The sequence below is a fragment of the Phyllostomus hastatus genome, unplaced genomic scaffold (genome assembly GCF_019186645.2).
Source record: "Phyllostomus hastatus isolate PE091 unplaced genomic scaffold, TTU_PhHast_1.1 phas_scaffold_93, whole genome shotgun sequence".
Taxonomy (NCBI): Eukaryota; Metazoa; Chordata; class Mammalia; order Chiroptera; family Phyllostomidae; genus Phyllostomus; species Phyllostomus hastatus.
The window spans coordinates 15421821-15434197 of NW_025334042.1; the positions used below are offsets into that span (position 1 = coordinate 15421821).

The 12377-nt window shown below is 49.0% G+C and overlaps 1 protein-coding gene across 3 annotated transcripts in view; it reads right to left on the reverse strand.

The window, feature by feature from the left end:
* Positions 1–1738: 1738 nt before the first annotated feature.
* Positions 1739–12377, reverse strand: part of KIF5A (kinesin family member 5A) — a 31737-nt gene continuing 21098 nt past the window's right edge. Inside the window, exons 16-30 of one of the 3 annotated variants that reach the window (XM_045829449.1) lie at positions 12094–12282; positions 11631–11748; positions 11190–11254; positions 10974–11080; positions 10498–10599; positions 9917–9977; positions 9631–9702; positions 9368–9472; positions 8806–8826; positions 6589–6805; positions 6182–6335; positions 5809–5891; positions 5377–5404; positions 4789–4902; positions 1739–3697 (exon numbers count right to left, since the gene is read on the reverse strand). In XM_045829449.1, the coding sequence (XP_045685405.1) occupies positions 4824–4902; positions 5377–5404; positions 5809–5891; positions 6182–6335; positions 6589–6805; positions 8806–8826; positions 9368–9472; positions 9631–9702; positions 9917–9977; positions 10498–10599; positions 10974–11080; positions 11190–11254; positions 11631–11748; positions 12094–12282 (1401 nt within the window). In that variant the 3' untranslated portion in view covers positions 1739–3697; positions 4789–4823. Of the gene's footprint in view, positions 3698–4788; positions 4903–5376; positions 5405–5808; positions 5892–6181; positions 6336–6588; positions 6806–8805; positions 8827–9367; positions 9473–9630; positions 9703–9916; positions 9978–10497; positions 10600–10973; positions 11084–11189; positions 11255–11630; positions 11749–12093; positions 12283–12377 lie in introns of all 3 variants that reach the window. The other 2 variants (XM_045829447.1, XM_045829450.1) reach the window with 2 other exon arrangements.

The window sequence follows — 12377 nt, forward strand, 5'->3', positions numbered from 1 at the left end:
TCTGGTGGGTCCCCTACCGAGGACCTGGCCTGCAACCCAGGCATGTACCCTAGACTAGGAATGGAACAGGCAACCCTTTGATTCCCAGGCCAGGCACTCAATCCACTGAGCTACACCAGCTAGAGTAGATGGGGAGTATCTTAAAGAGAAACACACAGTAAAGGGAGGGACTTTTAAGGGAGACCTTACAAAGAGAAGGAAAGAAATCATTGAGACAGAAGTTAACAAAGAAGATGCAAACTGCCCGAGTCTGCATCACTTTTAGTTATTTTACATGCCAGGTTCTGAGTGCCTAATGAATGAAGGATCTAGAAGGGACTGGCTTTAACCCAGAGAAGGGAGTTTTATCACTTGTCAGAAGGGAGAAAGGAAAGGATCTGTGCAGACATTTAAGTGTGGGTATTGAACATGAAGAGTTTCATGAACATGAAGAGTTTCATGTTCAATAGCCTTAATTTTTCCTCTAAAAAGCCAACAAAGTTGTTGCCTAAGAGAGGAAGGTATGAAGGGGTCTTGAGCAAGGGTTAGGGTTCAGACCAGTTTCCCTGGGGGTGGGAGAGGAAACTGTGCGAGGATACAGAGAAGGAAGGTTAAGCATCAAGTGAAGTCTAGTTAGGTTTGCAGGCTCTTTGTTTTTCGTTGCCCCAGTGTGTTGGTTGTGCAGTTTTCTTCATTCATCTCAGCAGCTCTGAGGTATGCGTAGAGAAAACAGATAGGGGTATGCTCTAAAATGGGGGTCAGGAGGGTGACTGTGGTAGATGATCATGGGACGAGAGAACTGAGCTTCTGGCAGGGGCAGGAGACTCATCAGAAAGGGACAAAATTGATGCTGGGATTGAGGTGATGGTCTGGGGGGAAATGAAGAGAACAGGATACCATTTTTTTGTTAAAGAGTACCAATAATCTAGAGAGATGTCCACCAATAGTGGAATGGTTGAATAAATTATAGGATAGGCATATTAAATATATACATTTAATTAGGTAAATCTATGCATATTGACTTGAAGAGATTCCCCACGATATATTGTCAAGTGGGGTGGGGGCAAAACCTGTGTGTGAATATATAGAAAAGCATGTGGGCCCTGGCTGATGTGGCTCAGTAGCTTGGTTCGATTCCCAGCCAGGGCACATGCCTGGGTAGCAGGAAATTTCCCCAGTTGGGGAGTTGTGATTGATGTTTCTCTTACGCATTGATGTTTCTCTTGCACATCCATTGATGTTTTTCTCTCTCCTTTCCCCTCTCTCTAAAAATTAATAAATAAAATCTTTTTTAAAATAGGAAAACATCTAGAAGAATATATACCACACTGTCAAATGCCATAATATGCAAGGAAAGGAGAGACTAGGGAGGGAAAAGATTTACAACACCAACGAGTCATCACTGAATTTATTTTATTTAAAGATATTTATGTACATCAAATACACACTGGGTTTTGTGCAGTTTGGTTTGTCTTCCACGCTGGCATGCAACATTTTGGCAGTTGTTAAATGGGCAGGCCAGGTGCCCCTCGCGGAGACCCTGGCTCTCTGAAAGGGATGCAGTGTGGGGGTGTGGGGGAGGAGGAGAGAGATGTAGAGTGAACCTTCTGCTGAAGGCTTTGTGTGAGTGTTGTTTCTGGTTAATGTAAGTGTATTATATTTCTCTTATGTCTTGCTAAAGAGAAGGCTGCTTCCTCTGTCATCTCTCCTCATCTGCCCGACACCTTCACATTTTCTTGTGTGTTTTCTTGTGTGCTACATTTGGTGGTAAGATTACATAAAACCCACTGGATTCTTAAATGCCCTCCTGGCAAATATTAGCACAAGTCTACAGGTGCACAGGTATCTTCATCCTCCCTGATTTGGTCTTGGAGATAGGATCCACGAACTCTCACCCTCCTTGCTATGAGTTGCAAGCTTGGGACAGGGAAGTCAGACTGAACTCCTTTCCTCAGAGCAGTGGTTTCCCAACTACTCTGCAGAACCTTCAGGGTCTCTTAGGACTGTTCAAGGACTCCTCCACAAATGAATGAAGCATTCACCACCAAACAAAGAAAATGCAAAGCACCCAGGTCTGTATCGCTTTTAGTTATTTCTTCTACTAGGGTTCTATATAGGATTTGTCTTGAAAAATGTTTGAATATCACTGCTTTGGATTTGTTCCACATCCCTCTGGCATTTTCCCCCTGTATTCCTCCTTAATTTGTCAAAGGGGCCCAACAGAGAAGGGACTTCTTCCCTTGAAGGAATCCTGGGCCAACACAGCCTGTATTTACTGACTCGCACTCACACTGAGCTTTCTTTCCTGACTTAGAAACTAGGGGATGGTTACCCACTGCTAGGAGATCCTGTTCTTCCATCCTAGGTAAGACTGAATAATTGGGCACCATGCTTTCTGGATTTAGACTTGCTTGTGACCACCATTCTCTATCCCTGCAGTTACCTGGAAAACCGCCTTAGCACCATGTGGAAGAAAAGGCCATCTGTATCCAAAACAATACTCCTATCAATTAGATGGAGGCTGAGGGGCTTGGGAGAAAAGACTCCCCCCGGTTCATGCCCTGGGGTTCCTCCACTTCTACAAAACCTGCCCTGCCCCTTTCTTTAAAGTGCACTTACCAGATGGGGACATTATAGAAGGAACTCTTTATCCAAAAAAAGTTTTTTTAAATGTATATTGGTTGAAAGGCAGGCTCCAGTATGAAAGGAAGGCATCTCAAGATAGACATTTTGCCAATGAACTGGAAGCCCCCAAACCAAAAGGTAGAGATGGGGAGAAATGCAGCCCAATATGGGACAGAGAAAGGAACCCAGCACATCCCCACGGCAAAATATACTTATGAATTCCCCAGGCTGTTCACCCTCAAACCCGAAGAAGCAATCATTTGACTACGCTTGCCTATAACTGCTACCATGGAAAGATGAGCGACCATTTGTCAGACTGTCAGAAAGGTCTGCCTCCTCAATCTTTCAAAATATTTGAAAACAACTCTAGGTTCTAGTCAGGAGCTCTGGGGTCGAGACCATCAAAAGGAGTTTTGAGGAGAAAGGGAAGTGGTCCCTTGAGCAATCCATGTTCTCGGCCATCCAGGGGAGAACAGGAAGAGGGAGGCCAAAGGCAGACTTCGAAGGGCAGGGGTGCATACCTGGAATCCCTCAGTTTGGGCGAAGGGTGAATGAAGAAAATTCTATATATCATTTAGTAATCCCTCCATTTTACCCTCCCCTGTGCTATATGTGAAAGAGGAGGGAGGAAGAATCTATTTCTGTATCTTCTTATGATGCTAAGACATTCTCCTGCTTAAGGCTTTGTGTGTGTGTGTGTGTGTGTGTGTGTGCACGTGCGTGTGCGTGTGTACATGTGTGAAGGGTCACAGCTCTGTAGCTTCCATTTTTCCTTTTATCATCTTCATGACTAATGCTATGCATATGAGAGACGCATATGTGAGAGAAAGAAGAAACATTCGCCCTCCTCCGTATTTTCCCAAATAAGGAGGGTATACTATGCTCAGAAATTGCTAAATACATCATTAGATACTTAAAGAGTGAGACAGAAGAGAGAGACATAGCAGCAGCTGTTGATATATAGATACAGAGTACAAAGAGATAAGACATCAAACATGGTACAGTCGAACAACAAGGGTTGGGAAGGGAGTTAGCATCAGAGACCACAGGTTTGCAGCATGCTGAGAGAAGAGGCCTCAGTCCCTCTTAGAAACTGGAGAGAAAGAGAAAGAGGTTGTGAGCAACCCAACTGCGGCCCAGCCACCGAACAGGAATAGCATGGCACTGTACAGACTGGTTTGTGTGCAGTCATGTTCCTTTAATTCCAACAACCGGACACCACCCTCCCCACCCTCCTCCTCCACCCCTGATCTTCCTAACCCCTCCTCTATTCCTACTCCTTTGCTTCTCATGCTTTTCTGCCTGTGTGTGCCTGGCCTACTGTTCTGGAAAACCCCTGGAGAGGGCTCCGTGTGGATGCAGCCCATTAAGAGACTGGCTGTGTTCTTTCATTTCTAGTTCCCCAAGGATCACAGGATCCTTGATCCTTTCCCGAAGAAACCAAACAGGATCACAGCACCCAGGGCTGGGCCCTAAAGCAGCCATGGTGAGAAGCTTGGTGACACACAAGAACCAAGAAGGTGCCTGTCCTGCTGCAGGAGAGGACCAGGGGACTGAGGCGGGGGAGGGTGGGGAGGGGCTTGGAGGTGGGGACGCAGCTGTTTCCCACCTCTCCTGGGCAAGATGAGAGAGGAGTGCTAACACTGCAGCTGGATAAACAAAAAGTTAGACTGCTGGGCATTTCCTAAAACTTACTGGTAATAAACGGACGAGGAGCATAGGACACAGGTGCAGGAATAAATCGAACGTCTCCTTTACTGGAGATGTCTTAGAAAATACCCATCCACCCAAATTATTTTAGGGTGGAGGCAGAGGGAGGGTTGAGATGATCTCTCAAAGTCTCCTAAAATCTATTTCGTTCTAAGACCTGTGTGTGGCTCTGGCTCCACCCTCCCTTTCTCACTTCTTTTGACATGTGGCAGTGCCGCCTAGTGGCAGAAGGGCAGTACTATTGTTACTACTATAACCAAAAGGAAAGTATAACCGGGGAAGGGAGGTCAGTGTCCAGAGGACGTGGGGCAGCACAAATATGGGCCCTAGAAGGGAAAGGCAGGAGTTGAGGGACAACAATGTAGTAAAAGCTTTGATATGATAAAAGAAATAGAGGAAGAAACAAAGAGGGTGAGGGTGAGGGCAAGAGAGCAGGTAACCTGAGGCTGGTCAGAGGAAGTGGCCTGAAGCTACCTGAAAGTGCAGGTACGCAGCAGCCTTGGGGGAGCTTAGCTGGCTGCCGTCTCTTGGTGGAGAGGGAAAAGCTTGGCCTGGTCCTCAACTTCATAGCCGCATGGCAGGTCACTCCTGAAAGAAGAGACCCAGCCAATCACAGCACTGTCAGCTCTGTATAAATGAAAGCATTCCTTTCACTTTGCTCTCATGGCATTCCTGTGAGATAATGAAGGGCAGGGACTATTCAGATTTTACAGGACTAGAGGGAAAAGCAAGGCCAGAGGGATGGAGCTGACTTGCCCAAGGTTACGGAGTTCCCAGAGGCAGGAGAGAAACCAGGGCCTCAGGTGTCTGTGGCATTTCCCCAGGCCCATAACTGGAATGGGGAGAAGCCACAGATGGGGCTGGAGGAGGGGGTGGCATTCTGCACAGAGGCAGGGGAAGGACAGGATCTCCTGGACAACAGCGATGGCACACAAGACAGATTTTCATTTCCTCCTCCTTCCCCAGAAGGCTCCAGGGAATCTCTAACTAGGGCATGAGGGAAATTTAATAATTTCTTCTGGTCCCACCCAGAGAACCCGAGAGCAGTGGGGACTGGTGTACCTATTGTCGTTGATATCTGTGGCATTTCCTGAAGAGATCATCATTGGGAAGGCAGGATTAGAAGAAGGAAAAAGAGACTGGGCATTAGTAGCAGTCTCCCCCAACCTGTCTCATCCAAACCCCTTAGAGGGACTGGTAACAATCTTTGGAGACAGCTGCCCTCCGAGTCTCTGGCACTCCATCTACAACCACCCAATGCTGCAGCATTGTTTTGTCTTGGGAAAAAGCCTCCCTGATCCCTCACAAAGGAGAGGGGAAGGGGTAAGGAGGGGAAGGGTGGGGACAGGCACAGTAATAGGAGGAATCTACTTAGAAGAGGCCAAGACCCTGACAGATGAGCAGTGTTCAAACTGTAGGTACAGGGTCACTCTTCTTATACTTTTCAACATGTCCTGGGGATCCTAAAGGCTGTGCCCCATCTTTCTCACTCACCATTGTCCATGTTGGCCTTCTGGTAGGAAGCCAAGGGGCCGCCAGAAGACATGGCTCCACTGCTGGCACAGGAGTTTGCAAAGCTGGATGGAGCAAAGGAGAGAGATGCAGCCTCTGGCACCGCCCCCTCCACTATGCCTAGGACACACCCACACACCCTCAGGGATGGAGCCATCCCTCTCCTCCCCAGAGAATAGAAAACAAAAATGGTCACAGGCTTGGTAGGCAATGCCCACTTTCTATGGATTAACAAGAAAGAATCAATGAAGCTACTTAGAAAAAGTTGTCTCACCCAATTAACTGACCCAACCTTATGCCTTATAAAGTACAGAGAGCCTTGGCTGGGGCTCCACCCTCACCCACAGTCACTTACTACATATCTGAGGTGGAGCCCGGCGCCGCCTGCAGGTACAGATTCTGGTAGTTCTGGAAGAGGCTGTTGGTGTAACTGATGCACTCGGGACTCCGGGTGCCATAGGGGTTGGTGGGTGAGGACGCTGGGTAGTGGCCAGGCCGGACGGGTTTGGCTGTGACAAAGACAGGAAAATGACCCTGAGGAGGCTTGTTACTCTGCAGTTGCCTTGGTCCCTGAGGTCCCATTTAGTAGTTGGAGTTGAACTGAGTTGCTTATAAGACAATTCACTTTTATTTGGGGAGGGGGGTGATGATGGGGCAGGTAGAGAAAGAAAGCAGTAATCTAGTTACTTGACACTCAGGAATTCGCTGAATTGCCCTAGGTGGTAACCGCACCTTGCCTGCTGTCCTCCACTCCCCACTCACCGATCTGGGCAGAGTGGCCCCTCTTGCCGGAGCTCTTGTACCGAACGGCCTCCTTGATGCGGTCCACCTCCTGCTGGTACCGGCGCTTGTCCTTCATGGCGCCCTCCTTGGCCTCCTTCAGTGCACCCTCCAGGGCCTTAACTCTCTCAGCCGTAGCCCTAAGTCGTTTTTCCAATTTAGGAAGCTCACAACGCAAATCTGCATTGTCACGTACCAGCTGCAGGGTGAGCACCAGGGAAGAGGTGGAAAGCAAGGCCAGTGACCCAAGATGGAGCCAGCAGCGGGGTGTGGGGTGCCAGTGGTGAGAAAGAAGGAAGAAAAATCACATCAGAGAAGGCAGAGACCATGTTGTTTCCTCGAAAACCTCATTCCCTTTACCAAACTTGCTGTCTTAGCTAGTTCTTTCTTCTCCCTGAGCAAATGACGGTCAGGCATTATACAAAGTCACACTGTTTTCTGGGCAGCAAAACGTGCCAACTCCACTGTAGCCCAGAACTCTTGTTATAGCACCCTGTCCCAGTCTCCTCCTGGCCTCGACCCGCCCCACCCCATATCTTACAGCTTGTGCCAAACCAACAGCCCCAGGGTGACCATGGGGATGAGGTGCCCCTCACTCAGAGATGGCTTTATGGGCATGCACAGGGCAGGGCAAGGCAGCAAGAGCACAGTGGCAGTCCAGAGGGTGGACATGGCATTGAGAGCAGGTGGGGTACAGTGCAGAGCAGGAGCAGAAGCTGGAATCCAGGAGCTCCCACCTCACGCCCATCCCCACACATACACATGATGCCCCACAGGAAGGAAAGAAAATGTTTGAGGTTCACAAACATTTGTGCTCATTACCTTCACAGTCAAAGATTTTCTTAGCTGTCCCTCCCCCATTTAAATTAAACTACTGTGGGGTAGCAACCACCCTGCAGCCAGAAGAGACGTCCTGATCTTTTTACAGGGTCTCACGCGTGTGACTGGGGTACTATGGATTACCAAAGGAGCTGGCCGTGGAAGACAGCAGGGAAGTCAGTGTAGCTGGGAATGCTGGGAGGAAGGGCAGAGCTAGAAACACTTCTGTGCCCCTTTAATTTTGGACAATTTACAGATTATAAACAGTGTTTTGCTGGGACAATAGCTTTGCTTAATTAGTAATAGGGCTGTAGCCCTGGCTATTTGAGATTTGGCTAATGGAGGAGTTTTTCCATCTCTCTCATTTTCCTCTCTAGCCTCAGGTCTGCTAAGGTAGGGAACTTTGAGGAGTTCTCTATGCTATTAGTGAGTACCTTTTGGCTTTGGGATTTGGAGCAGAGACAGAAGCTTCAGTTGGGGGTAAGGAAACAGCCTGTGGTTTCCTAGCAGTTGCCATGACATGCATGAATGTGGGGGACATTATGCTAAGTGAAAGAAACCAGTCACCAAAGGACAACTACTGTGACCCTGCTTTGACCAGGTAGTTGCAGTAGTCAGAGTCAGAGATAGGAAGTGGAATGTAGGAGCCAGGGCTGGGGGGATGAGGGGAAGAGTTCCTGTTTAAGGGACGGAGTTTCAGGTCTACAAGACGAGAAGAGCTCTGGAGACGGATGGTGATGATGGCCGCACGGCATTACCAGTGTATTTAATACCAGCAAATGTACACTTAAAAGTGACCAAGGTGGTCAATTTTATGTTATGTGTATTTTAGCACAATAAAATAATTGGGGGAAAGGCGATATAATATGCATTTAGATAGAGAAGGAAAATGAACGCACAGAAACTGTGAAGAATGGCAGAACTGATAACAAATGATTCTTCCCCATCTTTCAACTTTCCTATAATGTTGTTATACTGTTTTATAATAAGCAAAGGGAAAGAAATGGTAGGAAAGTTCTCTGCAAGCCCAAATAAAACAAATAAACCCTTCAGGCTATCACTGGGCTGCAGTTCTGGGATTTTTGTCACTATAAAAAACAATAATGTATTGTGTATTTACTATATATGCTGGGCAGTGTAACTGGGAGGAAAATGAGTTTAAGGTCCAGTTTAGCGAGAATATAAGTTTAAATGCAATGTTCAAGTGGATTTCAAAGGAGGAGAATGAAGTACAGGTTGGGGTTTATCTTATGAATCAGTTAAGAGAGCCACTTGACACCGTGGCACCTGTCTTCAAGGCTCAGCTATTTGGCTCTGTCTGCACCAAACATTTCCTGTCCAGACTCCTTCAGACTGCCCCATCCACCTCCCCGCCCCTACCTTTGAAACCCAGTCATCCACCTAAGGAACCGCAGCAGCAAGGAGGAGGAGGGGGACAGAGAGGCAGTAACTTAACACACAGGAGTTTTGCCTGGCCCTGACCAGGGGCTGTCTGGCCATCTGGAGGACACCACTGAATTTCTCCGCATGCCTGCCTCAGGCCTAGGCAGATGGAGTTCTGCCCGTGAGAGAAAGCTCAACTTTCCTGGCTTCTTCTCGTCTTGCTGCTTTCTATCTTTGGCTAAAGTCTGACCCATATTCCTTGTGTACAGTTATAACCCTGTGCTTCTGAAACCTCCACCAGCTCCAACCTTCCCCTCCGACAACGTGGGCCTGGGGGTCCCACTTCAGCAGAGGCAGGTTGGGAGCACTGAGAAGGGAAAACATGCATGGGACAAAGAACCAGGTAGAAGTGGAACCAAATATGGAATAGGGAAGGGATTAGTGGGAAAAGTACGGGAAACATGCAAGTAGATTTTCCTAAATCCAAGGGGCCTCTGAGGATTTGGGGTCCCAGGCACCTGGCCTCGGGAGTTCTCTTCACCCCACCCCCCATTCTTACCTGTTTGTGAACCTTTGTAAGCTGTTCCAGGTTGTTCTCAAGAAAGGAAATCTTCTGCTTTTGGGAATGAATCCCCCCACTGTCCTCGGGCTCCATCTCTGCACTCTGAGTAAAGACAGAGGGAAGATGTGGCTGTCCCGAAGCCAGACAGGACCCACCAAGACCAGGCCCAGCCAGCTGACATCAGGCCAAAGGGCTGGAGGGACCTGAGAATGGGAGGAGCAGATGGGGCTGGGAAGAACCCAAGCGAGGACTGCACTCACTTTCTTGACTCGAGTCGTGACGTCTTGAACGAACAGCTTGCGAAGGTTGTGGAGGGTCTGGAGTTCCCGGGCCTGGAAAGAAGGATAAAAGACTGGGGTAGCTGAATACCAGGCCAACATTTTCACTCTGAAATTCCTGGAACCTTCGGTCTATCCAGTCAGGTGAGTCACTCATCCTTCAGGAAAAGGTGTGTCCTGCTGGCGCTACAGACTGACTCTGCAGAGGGCCCGAGGGAGGAGGTGAGGCGCCCACCCTGCTAACTCAGCACAGACGGAAACTACTCACAACTGTCTCCTCCAGACCCTTGAGGTCCTGCTTGGACTGCTCGTGCCGCTCGTACAGAAATCTGGAGGAAGAGGGAAGCAGAAGACTCTCTCAGGACTCTCCTCCCCCCTCCATCCCTTTTCCATTTCTTTATTACTTATCATACAAGTTACCCACCTTCACTATGCAGAAATTAGAAAAGGAAAACAAAAGATAAGGAAGGTGAGTTTCATAAAAAGCTCATGATTCTACTACTTACAGATCAAACCACCATTAACATTGTGATGTCCACCTTTCCACACTCTTTTTTCTAGGCATGTGCATCCCACATACACTTTATGGGATCAGGCTGCTCATACTGCCTTGTAACCTGCTTTTTACACACACATCTCTCCATGTCAGCTAATATTCAAGAGAGGGCATTTCTGAAAGTTTCCTTTTTTATTTTCCCTTCCCCATCCCATCAAATTATTCTGGTGAGGCCTCTGCTTCCTATGATCATCACATTCACATCTACATTGCATCCGGCTTCTGCAGGGGTGGCTGGAGAATCAGCCTGGGCCTGTGGGGCCGCCGGTGTGCAGGCGGACCCGGGCACTCACGTCAGCTCCTGGAGTTTGGTGCTCTTCTCATGTTCTTCGTTCTTCAGCTTCTCGTAGTCTGCCTGAAGCTTCTCTAGCTCTAACTGGAGCTTCTGATTCAGGCTGCAGAGGGCAAGCGGTATGGAGAGAAATAAAGAATGCGAATGATGGAGAAAGGGAAGACCAGCTTCTCAAGCATTTTCCCTCTTGTATGAGTCCAGTTAGAATTGATGCATCTCCCTTCAAATATCACAGGCAGACTCAGGCCACTGTTTCCATGACAAAGTAAGGGACCCTGAACTATCTGGTCATAAGAACCTGAAGGACTGGGCCTTACTCCTTGTACCTCCTTGAGCTGGGCTGCAAAATCATGTCACAGTTGGGGGAATGACACATGGAAGTTAAAGACTAAGATCCTGGGCCAAGAGGGAGCATGTGAGTGGGCAAAGCTGAGCCAGAGGTCCGGGTGGAGACCAGGACCACCCTTGGAAACTTACTCTTTGAGCTCATCAATGGTCTTCTGCTTCTCATTGATCTCATCCCGAAGCCTGGCCAGCTGCCGGTGATGGGCCTCCCGGTGACTCTCCATTTGCAGCTCCAGGGCCTTCTGAAAACAACACCCCACATTCAAAGCCAGACTCCCCAGCACCAGCCCAGTGAGGGCCAGCACAGCCCTGCCAGGCCCCAGTTGTCCCTACTCCTTCCCCACTCGCCTTCACTTCATCTGCATCCTGTGTGTCTGGCTCTTTGTCCTTCAGGGCCACTTCGTGCACAGTTTCTAAAAGAGGGAAAAACAGCTTACACCACACCTACCTCCACCAGGAAGAACTTCACGTGGTGACCAGCCCTCCAGGCAAGGCAGGGGACATCTACCCAGAATGGGCCCACACAGGGAAGTCCTTCTGGATTAGGACAGTCCAATTTGATACAGCAGGGACAGAGGACAATGGAGTGTTTATGGTTCATGCACAATAAGCTACATGCAAAAGCTTGCTAAGTAGCATGTAAGTTGGTCTCCATGATTTTAGTCTCATGCTGCGGGGGCAGGGGGGTGCTGTCGAATGGTTTCTTTCAATGTTTGTCACCCTCCCTCCCTGACGCTCTGGGATCTCAGATCTCAGGATAGATGGGTTGGAGGTTTAAGGAGGCCTCACCCTGGGCCTGGAGCTTGGCCAGCTCATCACTCAGGGAGTCATAGGACTCTTCCAGGTGCCGCTTCTTTAGCTCCACGCTCTGCATGTACTCTGTGAGAGAGCGGATCTTGGCCTCGTGCTGGTGGGGGAAGGGTTGGTGAGAAGAAGAAGATGAATGGAGCCAAGGCCACCAAAGACCTCTGCAAACTCCTGCTCTCTCCCAGGCCCTCTGCTCCTACTATGTCTTCCAAGAGGATGCAAAGTCAGGAGCAATGCTTCTAGAGAGAGCCTTTCTTTAGACCCCATCAGCTCAGAGGCCAGTATCCCCCCTGCACCCTTCACTTCTCTGGCCTAGACCCTCCCCTGCTAACCCAAACTCTTCTGTCCTTGACTTCAGTTGACCCTAGGCCCTTGACATAGAGGTAGGTGCTAGGAGTTGCATCTCATAACCACAGAGTCGCCCACCTTCTCCTGTGGTGCTCACCTGAGAGATGAGCAGCTGGCAGGATGAGAGCTCCCGCCCAGTCACTTCCATCTTGCGATGACATTCGACCTGGAGGTTCTCCAGCTGCCGGCACCGCTTGACCACAGACTTGACCTCTGATTTGATTTTGCTGATATAGAGTCGGGCCACAGTGAACTCCTCCTCGATGGCCCCGCTGATCTCCACCGGCTGCGGGGAGCCAGGGACAGAAGAGGTGCTCCACTGCAGGAAAGCTTCTGTCCACTCCCTCCTACTCCGCCTATTCCCGCACACACCCACGTGCC